The following is a 13222-nucleotide window of genomic DNA, read 5'->3' on the forward strand; positions in this document are numbered from 1 at the left end:
TTTTACCGACAGTATATACAGAGAGGGAAATGTAAGCCCCTTCAAAAGAGCGAAGACATGAGAGCACAAACTCTAAATAGCACTTTGTGCTTTTTCAAAGAACACAGACTGACAACTGCATGGAGCCAAAACATCACCATGCTCTTTGCTTAATGCTGCAAGGAAACCTTTAAAATAAAAAAGACACCGTCTGATAAATCCTGTGCGTCTGGGGAGACAAACACACATTTTCCTCTCTTTGTGCTTTAATCAGCTCTGACAGCAGCTGGCAAAGGCGATGGACAGAAAGGCAATGAGCCGATGAGATGGAGAAGGCAGCGGCTCACTTTGGGAGTAAAAAGCTTAGAGGGCTTTATTGTTGAAGCAGCAGGATAGCATGTGGCTCTTATGTAAGTGGATGTATGAGATGTTATTGCAGAGAAAAATCAGCAGATGTGAATTACAAAGGCTTTCTTTCCCTCCCAGCCATATGATGCAATTGAAAATCTGTCAACATTCAGAGTGAATGGTAGATGGTCTGTATTTGTATAGCGCTTTACTTGGTCCTAAGGACCCCAAAGCGCTTCACACTACATTCAGTCATCCACCCATTCACACACACATTCACACACTGGTGATGGCAAGCTACAGTGTAGCCACAGCCGCCCTGGGGCGCACTGACAGAGGCGAGGCTGCCGGACACTGGCGCCACCGGGCCCTCTGAATGATGATATAATCTGCTTGCTGGGTGGTCAAATATTCAAACATAGTGCAATGTCTAACAGCACTAACAAGCACATGGGATCAAAGACGGTCATGAATCTGGCTTTAAAGAGCAGCTTGATACATAAACAAATAAATAACATTTTTTGTTTTTTCACTGTCTACTGTAGAAACTTGTGATTTTTCGCAGTGGGCCCAAAGTTTTTAAAAAAAGAATTTCTGTCAATTAACTAGAATTTTACATTTTATAATTAAAGGGCAGAATGTGCAATGAGCTTTTGATGAGTTTTTTTCTGTAATGTTAGACATTTATTTTTTTCCAATTCAAGCTCAAAGCACCTCTTTTTGTAAACTGAGATGTAATGTTTAAATTGCACTTTTTCTTATAATTAAATATCTCGGGAATAAAATATGTAGTTAAATCTCTCTACACTGACAAATACAAGAGTTTTAATTGTCCAGACCACTTAAGATTAACTTATTAATTTCCTTTTTCAGTGTCTGTAATGGTTAAAACAGTCAAAAACAGCAGTGTTTTCTTTTCTTTGTGGTATTTTCAAATTTGTTATGGGACAAAATCTCCAGAGCTTGTGATTTTGTGATGACATTTTCTCTAGTGGTCGAAGTGTAGGTAGCAAAAGACAGGTTAACCTGTCCCTGACACGCAATGTCATCATTCCCAGCAGATGTTCTAAAGTGCTGCAGGCATGACTTTTATTTTGTAGGTCAAACTGGAAGTTAGCATCACCCCACTTCCTTGGCTAAAAGCTAATGAGATTTGAGCAAGATAGCCTCGATGAACAGGTGTCTCTTTTATGTTTTTTGAAGCATGAATGCAATTGCAAGAAGCAAAACACTAACAGTGGGCTGTAAACAAAAACACCACCCCTGCAAAGTTCCCATGTTCACCTACGTAACAGTAAATTTTCCCAACAACTTCATCAGAACCATTTAGCCACTTGTTAGCAACCACATTTTGTGGGACTTCACCAACTAGCTTCAAAGATAATGAGTGGGGTACTTCATAAGAGGCTGCAGAACAAATCATGTAAAACATGTAATAACCAGAGACTGTATTTCAGTCTTCTAGCTAAAAAAAATAAATTAAAAAAATTCATTGTGATGTTGTAAGTAATTCATAGCAAATAATGCTAACTCAGTTCTGGATGTTTAGGAGTTATGCTTGTGGTACTCTTTTGGATAAAAGCCAGACTTTGGAAAACTGTATGCCACACAATATTTTAAAAGTAAATGTTGATCAAATGTCACATCATGAGCAAATGGATAAAAATACAGTCTGTCACCTGGCAGACATCTACCTAATGCTTTCCACCTTTCTTATTCTCATTCTCAGAAACATGCAGCCACTTATTCCAATTGAAAATGTAGGTGTTTGCAAAATCTACAAATAACTAATTTTTCATTTTGAAAATGAAGCTGAGCAATACACCAACAGCTGAGCGCTGTTTGCTTTTTATCTGCTCAAACAAGAGTAAATGTAGTCAGTATTTCTGGAAGCAGGACAGTGCGTGGAGGATAGAGTCGAAATATCCTTAGGAGTGTGTGTAGAAGTGTGCTTCATGTATCTGTTTCTTTAATAGTTTCTTGACAACACTGGAGCTCTGTGGTGTGGACTATGAAGTGATTTCTGCTGTCAAAAAGACTTCTGTGCAATGAAATAAGAGTCAATTTTATCTCATGTCCTACCTATAAAGAAGTGGACTTTATTTCTTTTTTTTTCGTTACAGAGAAGGGTCAAGTGTACAAGCAGAAGAAGCCCACCATGTATCCGCCCTGGAGCACCACATTCGATGCCCACGTCCACCGCGGGCGCATCATGCATGTGATGGTAAAAGACCGGACAGCCGAGCTCAAGTCTGAGGCCACAGTAGCTCTGGACTCGCTGGCAACACGGTGCAAAAAGGAGAACGGCAAGCTGGAGATTTGGGTTAGTGCATCAGGATGGATTGATGCGTGCGCTTGTTTGAAGTGACAGACCAGCTGTTTAGTTACGCAAGCAAAAAGAAATCCAGATGTGCAGATGCGTTTAAAGGGGTAATCCTCCTTTAAATTATTAAAAAAATAAGAGGTTTTTTTGTAATAAGCATCATCATATGCACTGAAACCAAAACACTAACGGCTTTTAGATCATAGCAAAAGAAGCCTCGGTTAAATTAATTACTTTAATGATGGCTCTAATCCACGTCCTAGTAAGCAAAGTCAATGAGCCAGTGCACACAACACCATCAACAAGCAACATCTGTGCTTCTCCTGCTGTGACCGTTTCAACGTACTGAGAACAAAGTTGTCCCATATTTTCATGGTAACTCATTTAGATTATTTTATATCATGTCTAAACAGAAAGCCAAACAAGAAAATCCTTTTATTTCTGTTTTATTACAACCGTTATTTTCTTATGATATGAAACACAGATCGTCTTACAATCAACACCCAGCACAACTTCAGTGTTTTTAACTAATTACCACAGATATTATTACATTTTTATTAACCTTTCTGGATCATATTATGATTGTGACATAATTATTGGCATCATAACTGCTCTCAATATGAGAAAAGAAGGCTACATCACAATGGTATCATTATAAGAAATAAACCCTTATCATGCAGCAAAATCCAGCTTCTTTTATGGAAAACATTAACAGGTTTAATCTCTTGGGAAATGTTTACAGGTTTCTACTGTAGACTATATATAGATATATGACTGATATAATCCACCATCACATTATCCGTTGGTTCCTGAATGCTGCTTTTTGTTAGCTTTGTGTTTGGGTCATAGGTGAGTTGTTTTTTGTTGTTGTTTTTTTTGTTTTGTTTTTTTTTTTGGGGGGGGGGGGGGGGGGGGTTAAGCCAGAAGCATCTATACTTGACCAAGAGGAGAAAGTGCTATATTATCAACTAACACAGCTAGCTTGGTTAGCAAACTGTATCCATAAACTTGCCCATCCCTTGGCCACACAGGCCTAGAGACAATTCAGTAACCTACTCAGGGGCAGCCTCCAGTTGTTAGGAAAAAATGTGTGTTTCCTGACCAGTTTGCATGTGGTTGTTGGAAGTTGATGTTTTTGGTGAAATCAGTTGAAAAGAGTCTCCTTGGGTTTCAGTTGCTAGCAGACTGGCACAGTCATCCATAGTCTGCATGGACGACACCAACTTGTCTGCAAACACTTGCTAACTAATCACTGAGTAGTAGAGAAACCTGAAAAAAACCCAAATGAAGACTGTTCACCTTCAAAGTAAAAGTTGTTTCATATTGCAAAAACCAACATGGTTCAAAGGGGTGCAGGCTTTACTTTGAACGTGAATGGTCTCAGTTTCTGGTTTGCATCACACTCTTCAAAGTTTAGCAACAGTTTACAGAGAAGCCACCAAACTTTGGGCACTGCTGCAATCTACTAGTGGCCAATATAAACACAAAATGTACCTTGCTGTGACCAATTTTACCTAGCAACAGCAGCCAAACTCTCACAACAACTGGTTGAATTTTTCACTACTTGGTTGCTGAGAGGTCATGTAATTGACGCTTAAGTGGGATTAATATGAATTATAATTTTTCACCAAACAAAACCTTGCTGGAGCCATGTTATTTGTGAGATAGTTTTATTTCATTTCCCCAATTGCATCAACCTGAATTCGCTGAGGTGTGGCCTGGGACGCAACACCATGCTGTTGACACGCACCTGTCATTCAAAGATGCTGCACCCCAAAGTTTAAGATTTAACAGCATCCAAATGACTGAGTTATAAAAAAGAAGTCACCATCTGTGCAGTTTTTATAAAGAAAGAAACCATCAATAGATGATATGGAGACTGGCTCACTTTTGGAGTGAGCCTCAAGTGGCCATTAGAGGGACCGCTTAGGTGGGTTTTTTTGTTTTTGTTCTTTTTACATACGTGTGTCTTTTTTCCCCAAGGTTGCTGCTTGATTTTCCCGCAGGCTTGTATCCAAATAGACTCTTTTGTTTAGCTGAGTACTACATCTGCCAACCAAAGGAAGCGTGAAGAACTAACATTACAGCTCAGCCGAGGCAGGACTTCATTAATGTCTTCATCTCGTCACAGCTGTCACAAGCATGATGCTTTTTTTCACGGGTAGATGCGCCCCTACGTCTTGTACTTCTGTAGTTAACTAGAAAGAAAATAGTTCCTCCAAGAAACTGTCCAACATAAGATTTGCTGATTGTTTTGGGGCCATGGATTTGGGCTAAGCTGTTCTTTTAATTAGATGCAGGTCATTCGGTGAAATCTGCTGAGTTTTTTTTTGTTAGAGAGAGCAAGAGATCACTTCCTGGACAGACTCGGTTGTGAGTGGCACTACACAACATTTCACGGCATGATCTCTTAAACCAAACTAATCAAATACGCTCCTTCAGCCTGTTCTTTATGCGTGTGTGTTGTTGCCAGACTGTCTGCATGTGTCACTGCCTCTAAGGAGCATGACGTATATGCATCATCCTCCTGAATTCACATCCTTCCCTTTTCATTTTGTCATTTTCTCATGAATTTCTTTCCTAAAATATCTCTTTTTGTGTGTTTCTGTCTCCCTTTGTTCTTCGTTTCTTTTTCTCTCAGTTGGAGCTGAAGCCGCAGGGACGCATGCTCATGGAGGCTAGATATTATCTGGAGAAAAGTGGTGAGTGAATCAGACCTTCAAACCTCAGCTTGCTGCCCCTCGGTAGTTATTTACTGAATTCGCAGCCAAATAAGAAGAACTGCCTCACAAAATCTGATAAAATTACAGTGAGAGCCACTTGTTCTTATGTGGTTTACATAATAGTCTCTGGCACACACACAGTGCTGTAGTCTCAGGAAGCAGCCTAACAGCAACTCCTCTGGTGTTGTGCACTAACAAGACAGGACAGAGAAACCAGAAGCACAAAGGACGAGCTTTAGAAGTGTTGCCTAGTATTGTCGCCTGTGGGTTTAATGCTTAAACTCAGATTTACATGTGACGTGGTTCGACTGTGTAGAAAGATTTAAACACGGGAAGAAAAACCATTTCAGCCCTTAAAGTCCAGGGATTTCAAAATCTGACTAATCTATAAGTGATGCGAAACATCTCATCCTCACCCCTGGGGCAATTAGTGCCCGTTTGTCAAAACCGCTAGTGTGGTTTGTTTACACAACCTGTCCTTAAGCGTCTGCCCCGACACGCTGGATTATATCAGTTGTGGTGAGTATGGTCACTACTAGCTCATCTTTTGTCAGTAAGCGGGGTGTGAAGAGACCAATTTTAAATTGTGACCTTTTCCTGACTCTAGTTTTTAGTTTCTGAATCTAACAGGTGAGTGGAAGCAAAAAAGGTTTTACATAGTCAGTCGTCTGTCGTTACAGAGACAGTGTGTTCAAACTGCGTGCCAACTAATGACTTAACAGGCTCAGTGCTTATAGATGCCCACATCTGTATTATGCAGGGTTTAAAATGGGAATCCCTTCAAATCATGGTTAATTATAGCTAATAAGCAACCTAGTGCATGAAATTAATGGCATCTCAGGACCGCTTACACGTAAAGGTCATGGTTTGTGTTATCCCTGTGATGCCTTCATAGTGGAGAGGCAAGATTGTGGTCGCAGTATCAAAGAATCTCACTAGTGGCAGAAGAAGCAGAGCCGTGAGCATTAATGGAGCTTGCGACTTTTCAAACAGCTCAACAAATATCAGCCGATAAACTGTTTTTGTGCAGTTTTCCACACAGCAATGTGTCTGTAAGCTAAAGACAGCGATGCTTTACTTCCTAGAGAGAGAGAAAAAATTTATGTGCAACACTGAAGGAAGGAAAAGTATATAAGAAAGAGAGGAAGGAAGAGTAAGATACAAGAATATTTTCAGAAATGAGGACTGCTCAGCAAGTGAAAGTTTATAAATGGGAAATGTAAATCCTGCATGATTGATGGAGACCGTACCAGATTTAAATACTGAGATACTGGATGTATTAATCATGTGCTGCTGAATTTTGTTTTCATTAAAAAAATAGAAGTTTCTTGCAGAAGAAGTTCTACTATTTTTTTGTTATTCAGTGGTTGCATGGAAACTGTTTAGCGCACGCTACACATGTTAGTTTGTGGTATTGTGGTAAAGCTTGCAGTGATGCACTATGTTGGACTGGTTACATTAAGGGTAGCAGACGTCAAGCTGTATTTAAGCTGATTAGATTCAGTCTCTGAACTCTACAGTTTATACAGTCTTGTGCAAAATTTTGAGCCACCCTTCATTTCTTGATCTTTTCCAACAAGCCAAACTTTTTTGTGATTTTTTTATATCGTTTTGAGTGATTGATCTGTAGTATTTCTGAAGGTCTTCCAAAGTTGGTCTTTAGCTACTTTTTCACTCTTTTTCAGTCCAATCCTTGTAACTTGACCATGCAGTACCACCTGGAAAGTGTCTGATTGGCAACAGCTTCATTTTTCAGCTTGACAATAGTCCCTAACACACTGCCAATGCAGTAAAAACACACCTGTTTTCCTATTACACTGTGTTGCCGTGTAGGTTTACACACATTTCAGTAAATCTCTACACCTATTTCCCGTTTTCATAGCAAAATATACAAAATGAAAGATGGCTCCAGACTGCTGCACGAGCTCACTCGTCTCTACGGGCTGGAAATCAGCCATATAGCTTCTGTAACATCTGCTTATATCTTGTTGAATTCAGTTGGTTATATCCACAAAGAGCATTGAGCTTGGGTGTAGCATCACAGAACAGCTGATCACAGTCTGTACAGACTGTTAATGTACCCCCACCTGCCAAATCCCAGTCTAAAACCTGTTCACACCGTTCCTTCTATGATCCACGAGGAAGAATAACAACAAAATCAAATCATTTTAACTTGTTACCCTGAAAAATATCTATTATTTTGAAAACCAAAAGTTAATTGCATATTTTTTCCATTTATGTCAGCATTATTCTGTAATTAACCACAACAAAAAGCAAGGAAAGTGGAAAACAAAGGGTGCCTGTGGGACACGAGACAAAGTCTCCTGGCTATTAAACCTGTAAATTACGCCTCTGTCAGCTGTGTAGGTCTCTAAAAAGGGACAGTTACCGTTTACCGGCTGTTGTGTGTGTCAGAGCACCAACTTTTGTATAAAAAAAGTGACAGGTAAGTTTGATCATGAAAGACCTAAAAGGAGCCTGATATCAGAAAAAACTCACCTTTTTAGTCTTTGCTTGTCTGAATGTAAGAGTGACGTGATAATATAAAATTAGAAACAATGAGAATGATCATTTTAAAATATACTGAATTCACAGAGAGCCTTCTTGCATTATTGTGAAATTCTCACCTGGTCCCTCTTTATGTGCTCCTCAGAGTTGATCAGCTTCACTTCTAGAATTATGCACATAGGTCCGCTAAACTTTAATATGCACTAAATTAGTATTTATTTGAAGGTTTTTATGAGTAAATAGGCAGGTGTGTTAAAAATACAGAAACCAGTTGTTTTATGTTTTGTTGTTTTAACTTCTGTCTTACCCTGTTTTTCCCTTTCTATTCTCAGTATTAATGAGATTCCTGTATAAATGCCGAAAGTGGCGTGCTCATCACTTTTGTGCGGCCAGACAAGTAGCTGGCAGCCAGCTACTGTGTCCTAGAGGATTATTAATAATCAAGTAGGTGTAAAAATACAGAAAAGTGACTGTGAATGTTCATTGTCGAAGGCGCACCCGTAAGTGTCTCATCATAATTAGATTTTCTTAAGCTAAAAATAAGAGTTTTGACCGTCTGCCCCCTGCTGGCTGTAAGCTGGTTGTGCGGGCGCTTTGTGCTTTCACTGGTGCCTTCCTGACATTAACACCATGCCAAGCACTGAGACTCAGAAGTAAGAAGCTGTCTCGTGTGTCTGTAAATATAGACCAAGCAAACAGGAAATCACTGCAGGGAACAACAGGTGGCATAGTGATGGGTACACTTCCTCCAACGAGCAAACACATACTGGTGTCTTCCTGTCTCTAACTGAAGGATAATGATAGAAATTTAACATTTTGAGCTGATTCAAAGTCACATGCAGTGTTTAAAGCAGTTTTAAAGGAATAATTCAACATTTTAGGATCATTTTCTGCATGTTTGCTCTCTTAGAACACATGAAAGTCATACTGAGCTTTGGTCAGTCAGTTTTTAGTCATACATGATGACTGTGCTTGATCTAATACCAAACACTATGATGGGTGATGACAGTAGAAACTGCAACACAAGCTGAGTGGAAAAGACAACAGAGGTCCCAACAGATCAGCGATTACAAAGCAAAAAAAATAACAGATTTATTGATAACAAAGAAATTAATGCACATTTTTTGTTTTTTTAATCCAACAACAATTTTATTTGCAACTAATTTGCTCACTCATTGACTGTTAATACAGTGTCCTGTCCATGTGCACAGACTGATCACCAGAACCAGTTTTTTAAATATAAGCAACAGTTTGAAGCCATTTACTCTGAGAAACGCATCTCAGAGGAGGACGTTTGTAACTCTTCCCTCGACGAATGTTTTCTGTAACACTTTTTTTTTTTGTAATCGCTAAAAAGATTTAAAAGAATTCTTAAACATGAAATGTATTCCCTGGAAACAATGTCCAGCCCGCTTCTCCGATGTTGTTAATAAAAACTAAAGTAAAGATTAACTGGACAATAAACAAACACTCACAAACTGAGCACCGAGCAGCAGTGAAACTTGAACAAGACACAAATCAGAAACAGAACGTGTTTCGCTCACAGCGACCAGCATGCTTCAAAAAATGCAAATGTAGGTGAAAGGTCCAGCTTGCATTGCACTTTTCACACCTTGACTAGCATTTAGTGGAGTAGTGGTCAGGTGCATGCCGGCAAGTCAGCATCTTGCACGCAAACTTCAGGTGACCACAGAAGGCTGCTAGCTAACCAAACCAAGTCTTTTCCTGACCCAAACCCAAAAGTTAGTTTGCAAACAACAACCGGTGTAAACCAAACACATAACGTCCACAATCTGCATTCACAAGCTACTAAAACAGCTGTTCCTACTCAGCTGTTCATAAACACAAATTGTATAATCAGTCAACTGAGGTGAAATTTTAAAAAATTCAACATGAAATTAATTTTCAACCAAAGCTAATGTCAACTCAGATAGGTGAGGCTGTCTGCTGTGGCGACCCCTTGTAACATGAGTGTAAGTGAAAGAAGCTTTAATGAAAGAAATCTAGGCTTTTAATGCTGAAAAGGAAAGATTTATTTTCAACATAAAATCTGCTGTTAGTAAGAAACACATCTCAGGAGGTGAGAAATTGAAACTTTGCTGTGAAATCCTGTGTTCTTAGCGGCGTCTCACCACTCTGTCCACAGAAGCCGAATAAAACTGTACCTTTTTCCATTGTTTTATTTTTCTTCTTTGAAATTAAAGTTGTAATACGTGTTTCAGATGCTGTGGGTCACACAGACGGAGACCCGGAGTCCGAGCGTGAGAGAGAGGGTCTGTTCACCCTCCACCAGCGACGCGGCGCCATAAAGCAGGCCAAAGTTCACGTGGTCAAGTGTCACGAGTTCAGCGCGACGTTCTTTCCTCAGCCAACCTTCTGCTCTGTATGCAAAGAGTTTGTTTGGTATGCAAAAGACCAAGAAGTCACAAATCTTCACATTAGTCTTGTTTTTTTCCCAATCGTATCAGTCATTTCATCTCTCTTTCTTTCCACTGCAGGGGTCTTAACAAGCAGGGTTACCAGTGCAGACGTGAGTGTCGGTTCATTGTCCTGTAATCTACCAATTAGCCTTCGTAACTCTTCCTCACGTGGTTATTCTCTGTCTTTTAGAGTGCAATGCAGCAATCCACAAAAAATGCATAGACAAAGTTATCGCCAAATGCACTGGTTCAGCCATAAACAGCAAGGAAACAATGGTGAGTGTCTGCTTCACATGATTTGCTTCATGACGCTGCACATCTCTTCCAGTCCGACAGAAATTCCACAAGTGGTGACACAGAGCGAAGTGTGTGAGCTGATGGTTCTGATGCTTACTAATGAAAGAGTTGCTTTGTGCCAAGGTATCACCACACCAGGCGCTCCGGTCTCATGTCATCTTCTCCCCCTCGTTTCACTTCTCCTCAGCTCCATGTCAGCGAGAGTTCATGTGTACGAAAGCATGAGAGAATTTAACGCCAATAAATAAATCTCGCCGTTTACATATGAGAGGTGTTTGGTTACTGACGCCTTCCGTGTCAATCTGTGTGCGATGTGTTTTTAGATCCACAAGGAGCGCTTCAAGATCGACATGCCTCACAGGTTTAAAGTCTACAACTACAAAAGTCCCACCTTCTGCGAGCACTGCGGGACTCTGCTGTGGGGGCTCGCCAAGCAGGGGCTCAAATGTGAGGGTGAGAGGCGGGAGTTTTTTGTTTTGGTTTGTTTGTTTTGTGTGATTTTATACTTTTTTTTTAATGTCTGCAGGGTAAGACAAAACACAGCAGTGACATCACAGACATAAAGCCACACATACAGTGTCATAACAGAAATTTTTCATAACGCAACACTACGCCATTAAATTTATTTCTAGCTCAGTTTAGGAACTGAAAGGTCCTGGTTTAAGAGTTAAGGAAAACTGATGCTGGCGTACCGTTAAAGACTAAGACTGATGGTCGTTTAAGAGTAGAGCCTCTACTCCTCCACATCAAAAGGAGCCAGTTGAGGTGGTTCAAGCGTCTGGCCAGGGTGCCTCCTGTTCCCCTCCTACGTGAGGCGTTTCAGGAATGTTATACTGGGAAGAGACCCTGCAGCGGTCCAGGACACGGTCAGGCTGGTTTGGGAATGTGTCAGTGTCTCCCCCTGGAAGAATTTAAGGCAGCCTGGACTTGGTTGCATGGATGGATCATTCAAAATAAAGCACTATAGCTCAGCTGAGTCTAGAGGACTCATTGCTCCGGCAACGCCCTGCTCCAGCATCCTAATGGTACGATCTCGGTCAGGTTGGCCCAGTCATGGCATTCTTACAGACGTCATTTCCTCCAAACTTCTTGTGCTTCGTTATACAGTTGAGTGTGTTTGACAGAGGAGTGGTTATGTGGGATTAGTTGGATGAAGGTATTTTGACTTCTTTACCAAAAATTGTGTTTTCAGACACAAGACTAAGTGACAAAAAGCAAATTAAAATGGCACAGTTTTGACTGAAGTTACAAGCTCTGTGGTATTCAGTCTTTTAATTCTTCACTCTAAAATTAGTCCCGTTTTTCTGGGAGCTGCCTTTCAGCACAGTTGATCAGATACCGCCGAGCAGCAGGGAAACCCCTTTGCCAAAAGATTAAATGTTCTAGACAACATTATGCAGATATCTGTGGGTTTTAAATGGCTTACGCTGCATTGCAAATGTTTCCTTATTTTGGACTTTTAAGGCCCGAATCATCGAGGAAGAAAGAGTCATTCGTCAAAGAATTTTGCAGCAGTGGCTTTCACAGGTTACCACGAAAGGGTTTCTTGGTTCGGCACAGCTATATTACTCCTTCACAACACCATCAACACACTCTGAAACACATGCAGCAAGCAAACTATGGAGCTCCCTTACCTTGATCTGAAAAATTCAACTTGACAAAATTTGATAAAACATGGTTTTCACCACATAGATATGATCATTTAATCCACAGCATTACTCAATATATTTCCAGTAGCTGAGACAACAGTGGGCGTTCAAACCTTTCCCAGCATAAATATGCGCTGCATGTGTTGGCCTGTTGAACAGAAACACAGCACAGCTGCCACAGCAGGTGCAAAGTATAAAGTTCTCCCTGTGAAATTAATCATATTTCCAGTACAAGCCAGCTGACTGAGGGGTTAGGAATGGGAAACATTATTATTGTAGATGTGTGAGAGTTTGCTAAGAAACAGCACAGTTATATAAGGAACATGTGCAAACATTAAAGAACGTGTGACATGAAAAAAAGGTATCAAGTGAAAAAGAAATTGGACTCTTTAGCAACATTTTTTACATATAAGTGCTTTTTTCTGTCATTGTCATTATAAATTTTAATATTGCCCCATTCTGAAGTAAAAGCTGATACATTACCTTTTGCATAACTAATAATAGTGTAAATATTGCCATCTTGCACTGCTTTAAATGTTCTTTATGTGTTCAACTGAGTTTACATTGTGTTTGATGTTGTGCAGAATGCAGCATGAACGTCCACCATAAATGCCAAAAGAAAGTGGCTAACCTCTGCGGGGTCAACCAGAAACTGATGGCTGAAGCTCTGGCAGTCATCGAGAGCAAGCAGCAGGTGAGACCAACAAACCTTCGGTACATGAAGCTGTGCAGTCTTTCAGAAATGCCTTCAACCAGTTCAATTGTTTCCTCGTTTTTATGCTGCTTTTAGTGACTTAAACACCTCTTAAAAGGGACGTGTTCTCCTCAGTTCCAGCTGAGTAACTTTGCATGATTAAATAATCTGATGAAATAATCTGGGGGTGACTGTAGCTCAGGAGGTAGAGCAGGTTACCCTACTGATCGGAAGGTCGATGGTTCGATCCCTGGCTCCTCCTTTACCAATCCCAATTGATC

The 13222-nt window shown here is 40.3% G+C and overlaps 1 protein-coding gene across 3 annotated transcripts in view; it reads left to right on the forward strand.

Moving 5' to 3' along the window:
• The window catches only part of prkcq (protein kinase C, theta), a 37092-nt gene that overhangs the window by 13497 nt on the left and 10373 nt on the right, over window positions 1-13222 (forward strand). For all 3 annotated transcript variants that reach the window (XM_086268980.1, XM_086268982.1, XM_086268981.1), the window contains exons 3-9: window positions 2451-2650; window positions 5292-5352; window positions 10104-10284; window positions 10380-10411; window positions 10492-10577; window positions 10922-11051; window positions 12832-12941. In XM_086268980.1, coding sequence (XP_086125106.1) covers window positions 2451-2650; window positions 5292-5352; window positions 10104-10284; window positions 10380-10411; window positions 10492-10577; window positions 10922-11051; window positions 12832-12941 — 800 coding nt within the window. The remainder of the gene's footprint in view (window positions 1-2450; window positions 2651-5291; window positions 5353-10103; window positions 10285-10379; window positions 10412-10491; window positions 10578-10921; window positions 11052-12831; window positions 12942-13222) is intronic.

Source organism: Aulonocara sp. 'chitande type north' Nkhata Bay, linkage group LG17 (assembly GCF_057382095.1).
Source record: "Aulonocara sp. 'chitande type north' Nkhata Bay isolate Kocher_YH1m ecotype deep benthic linkage group LG17, A_spYH_male_GT1.1, whole genome shotgun sequence".
NCBI classification, from domain to species: domain Eukaryota; kingdom Metazoa; phylum Chordata; class Actinopteri; order Cichliformes; family Cichlidae; genus Aulonocara; species Aulonocara sp. 'chitande type north' Nkhata Bay.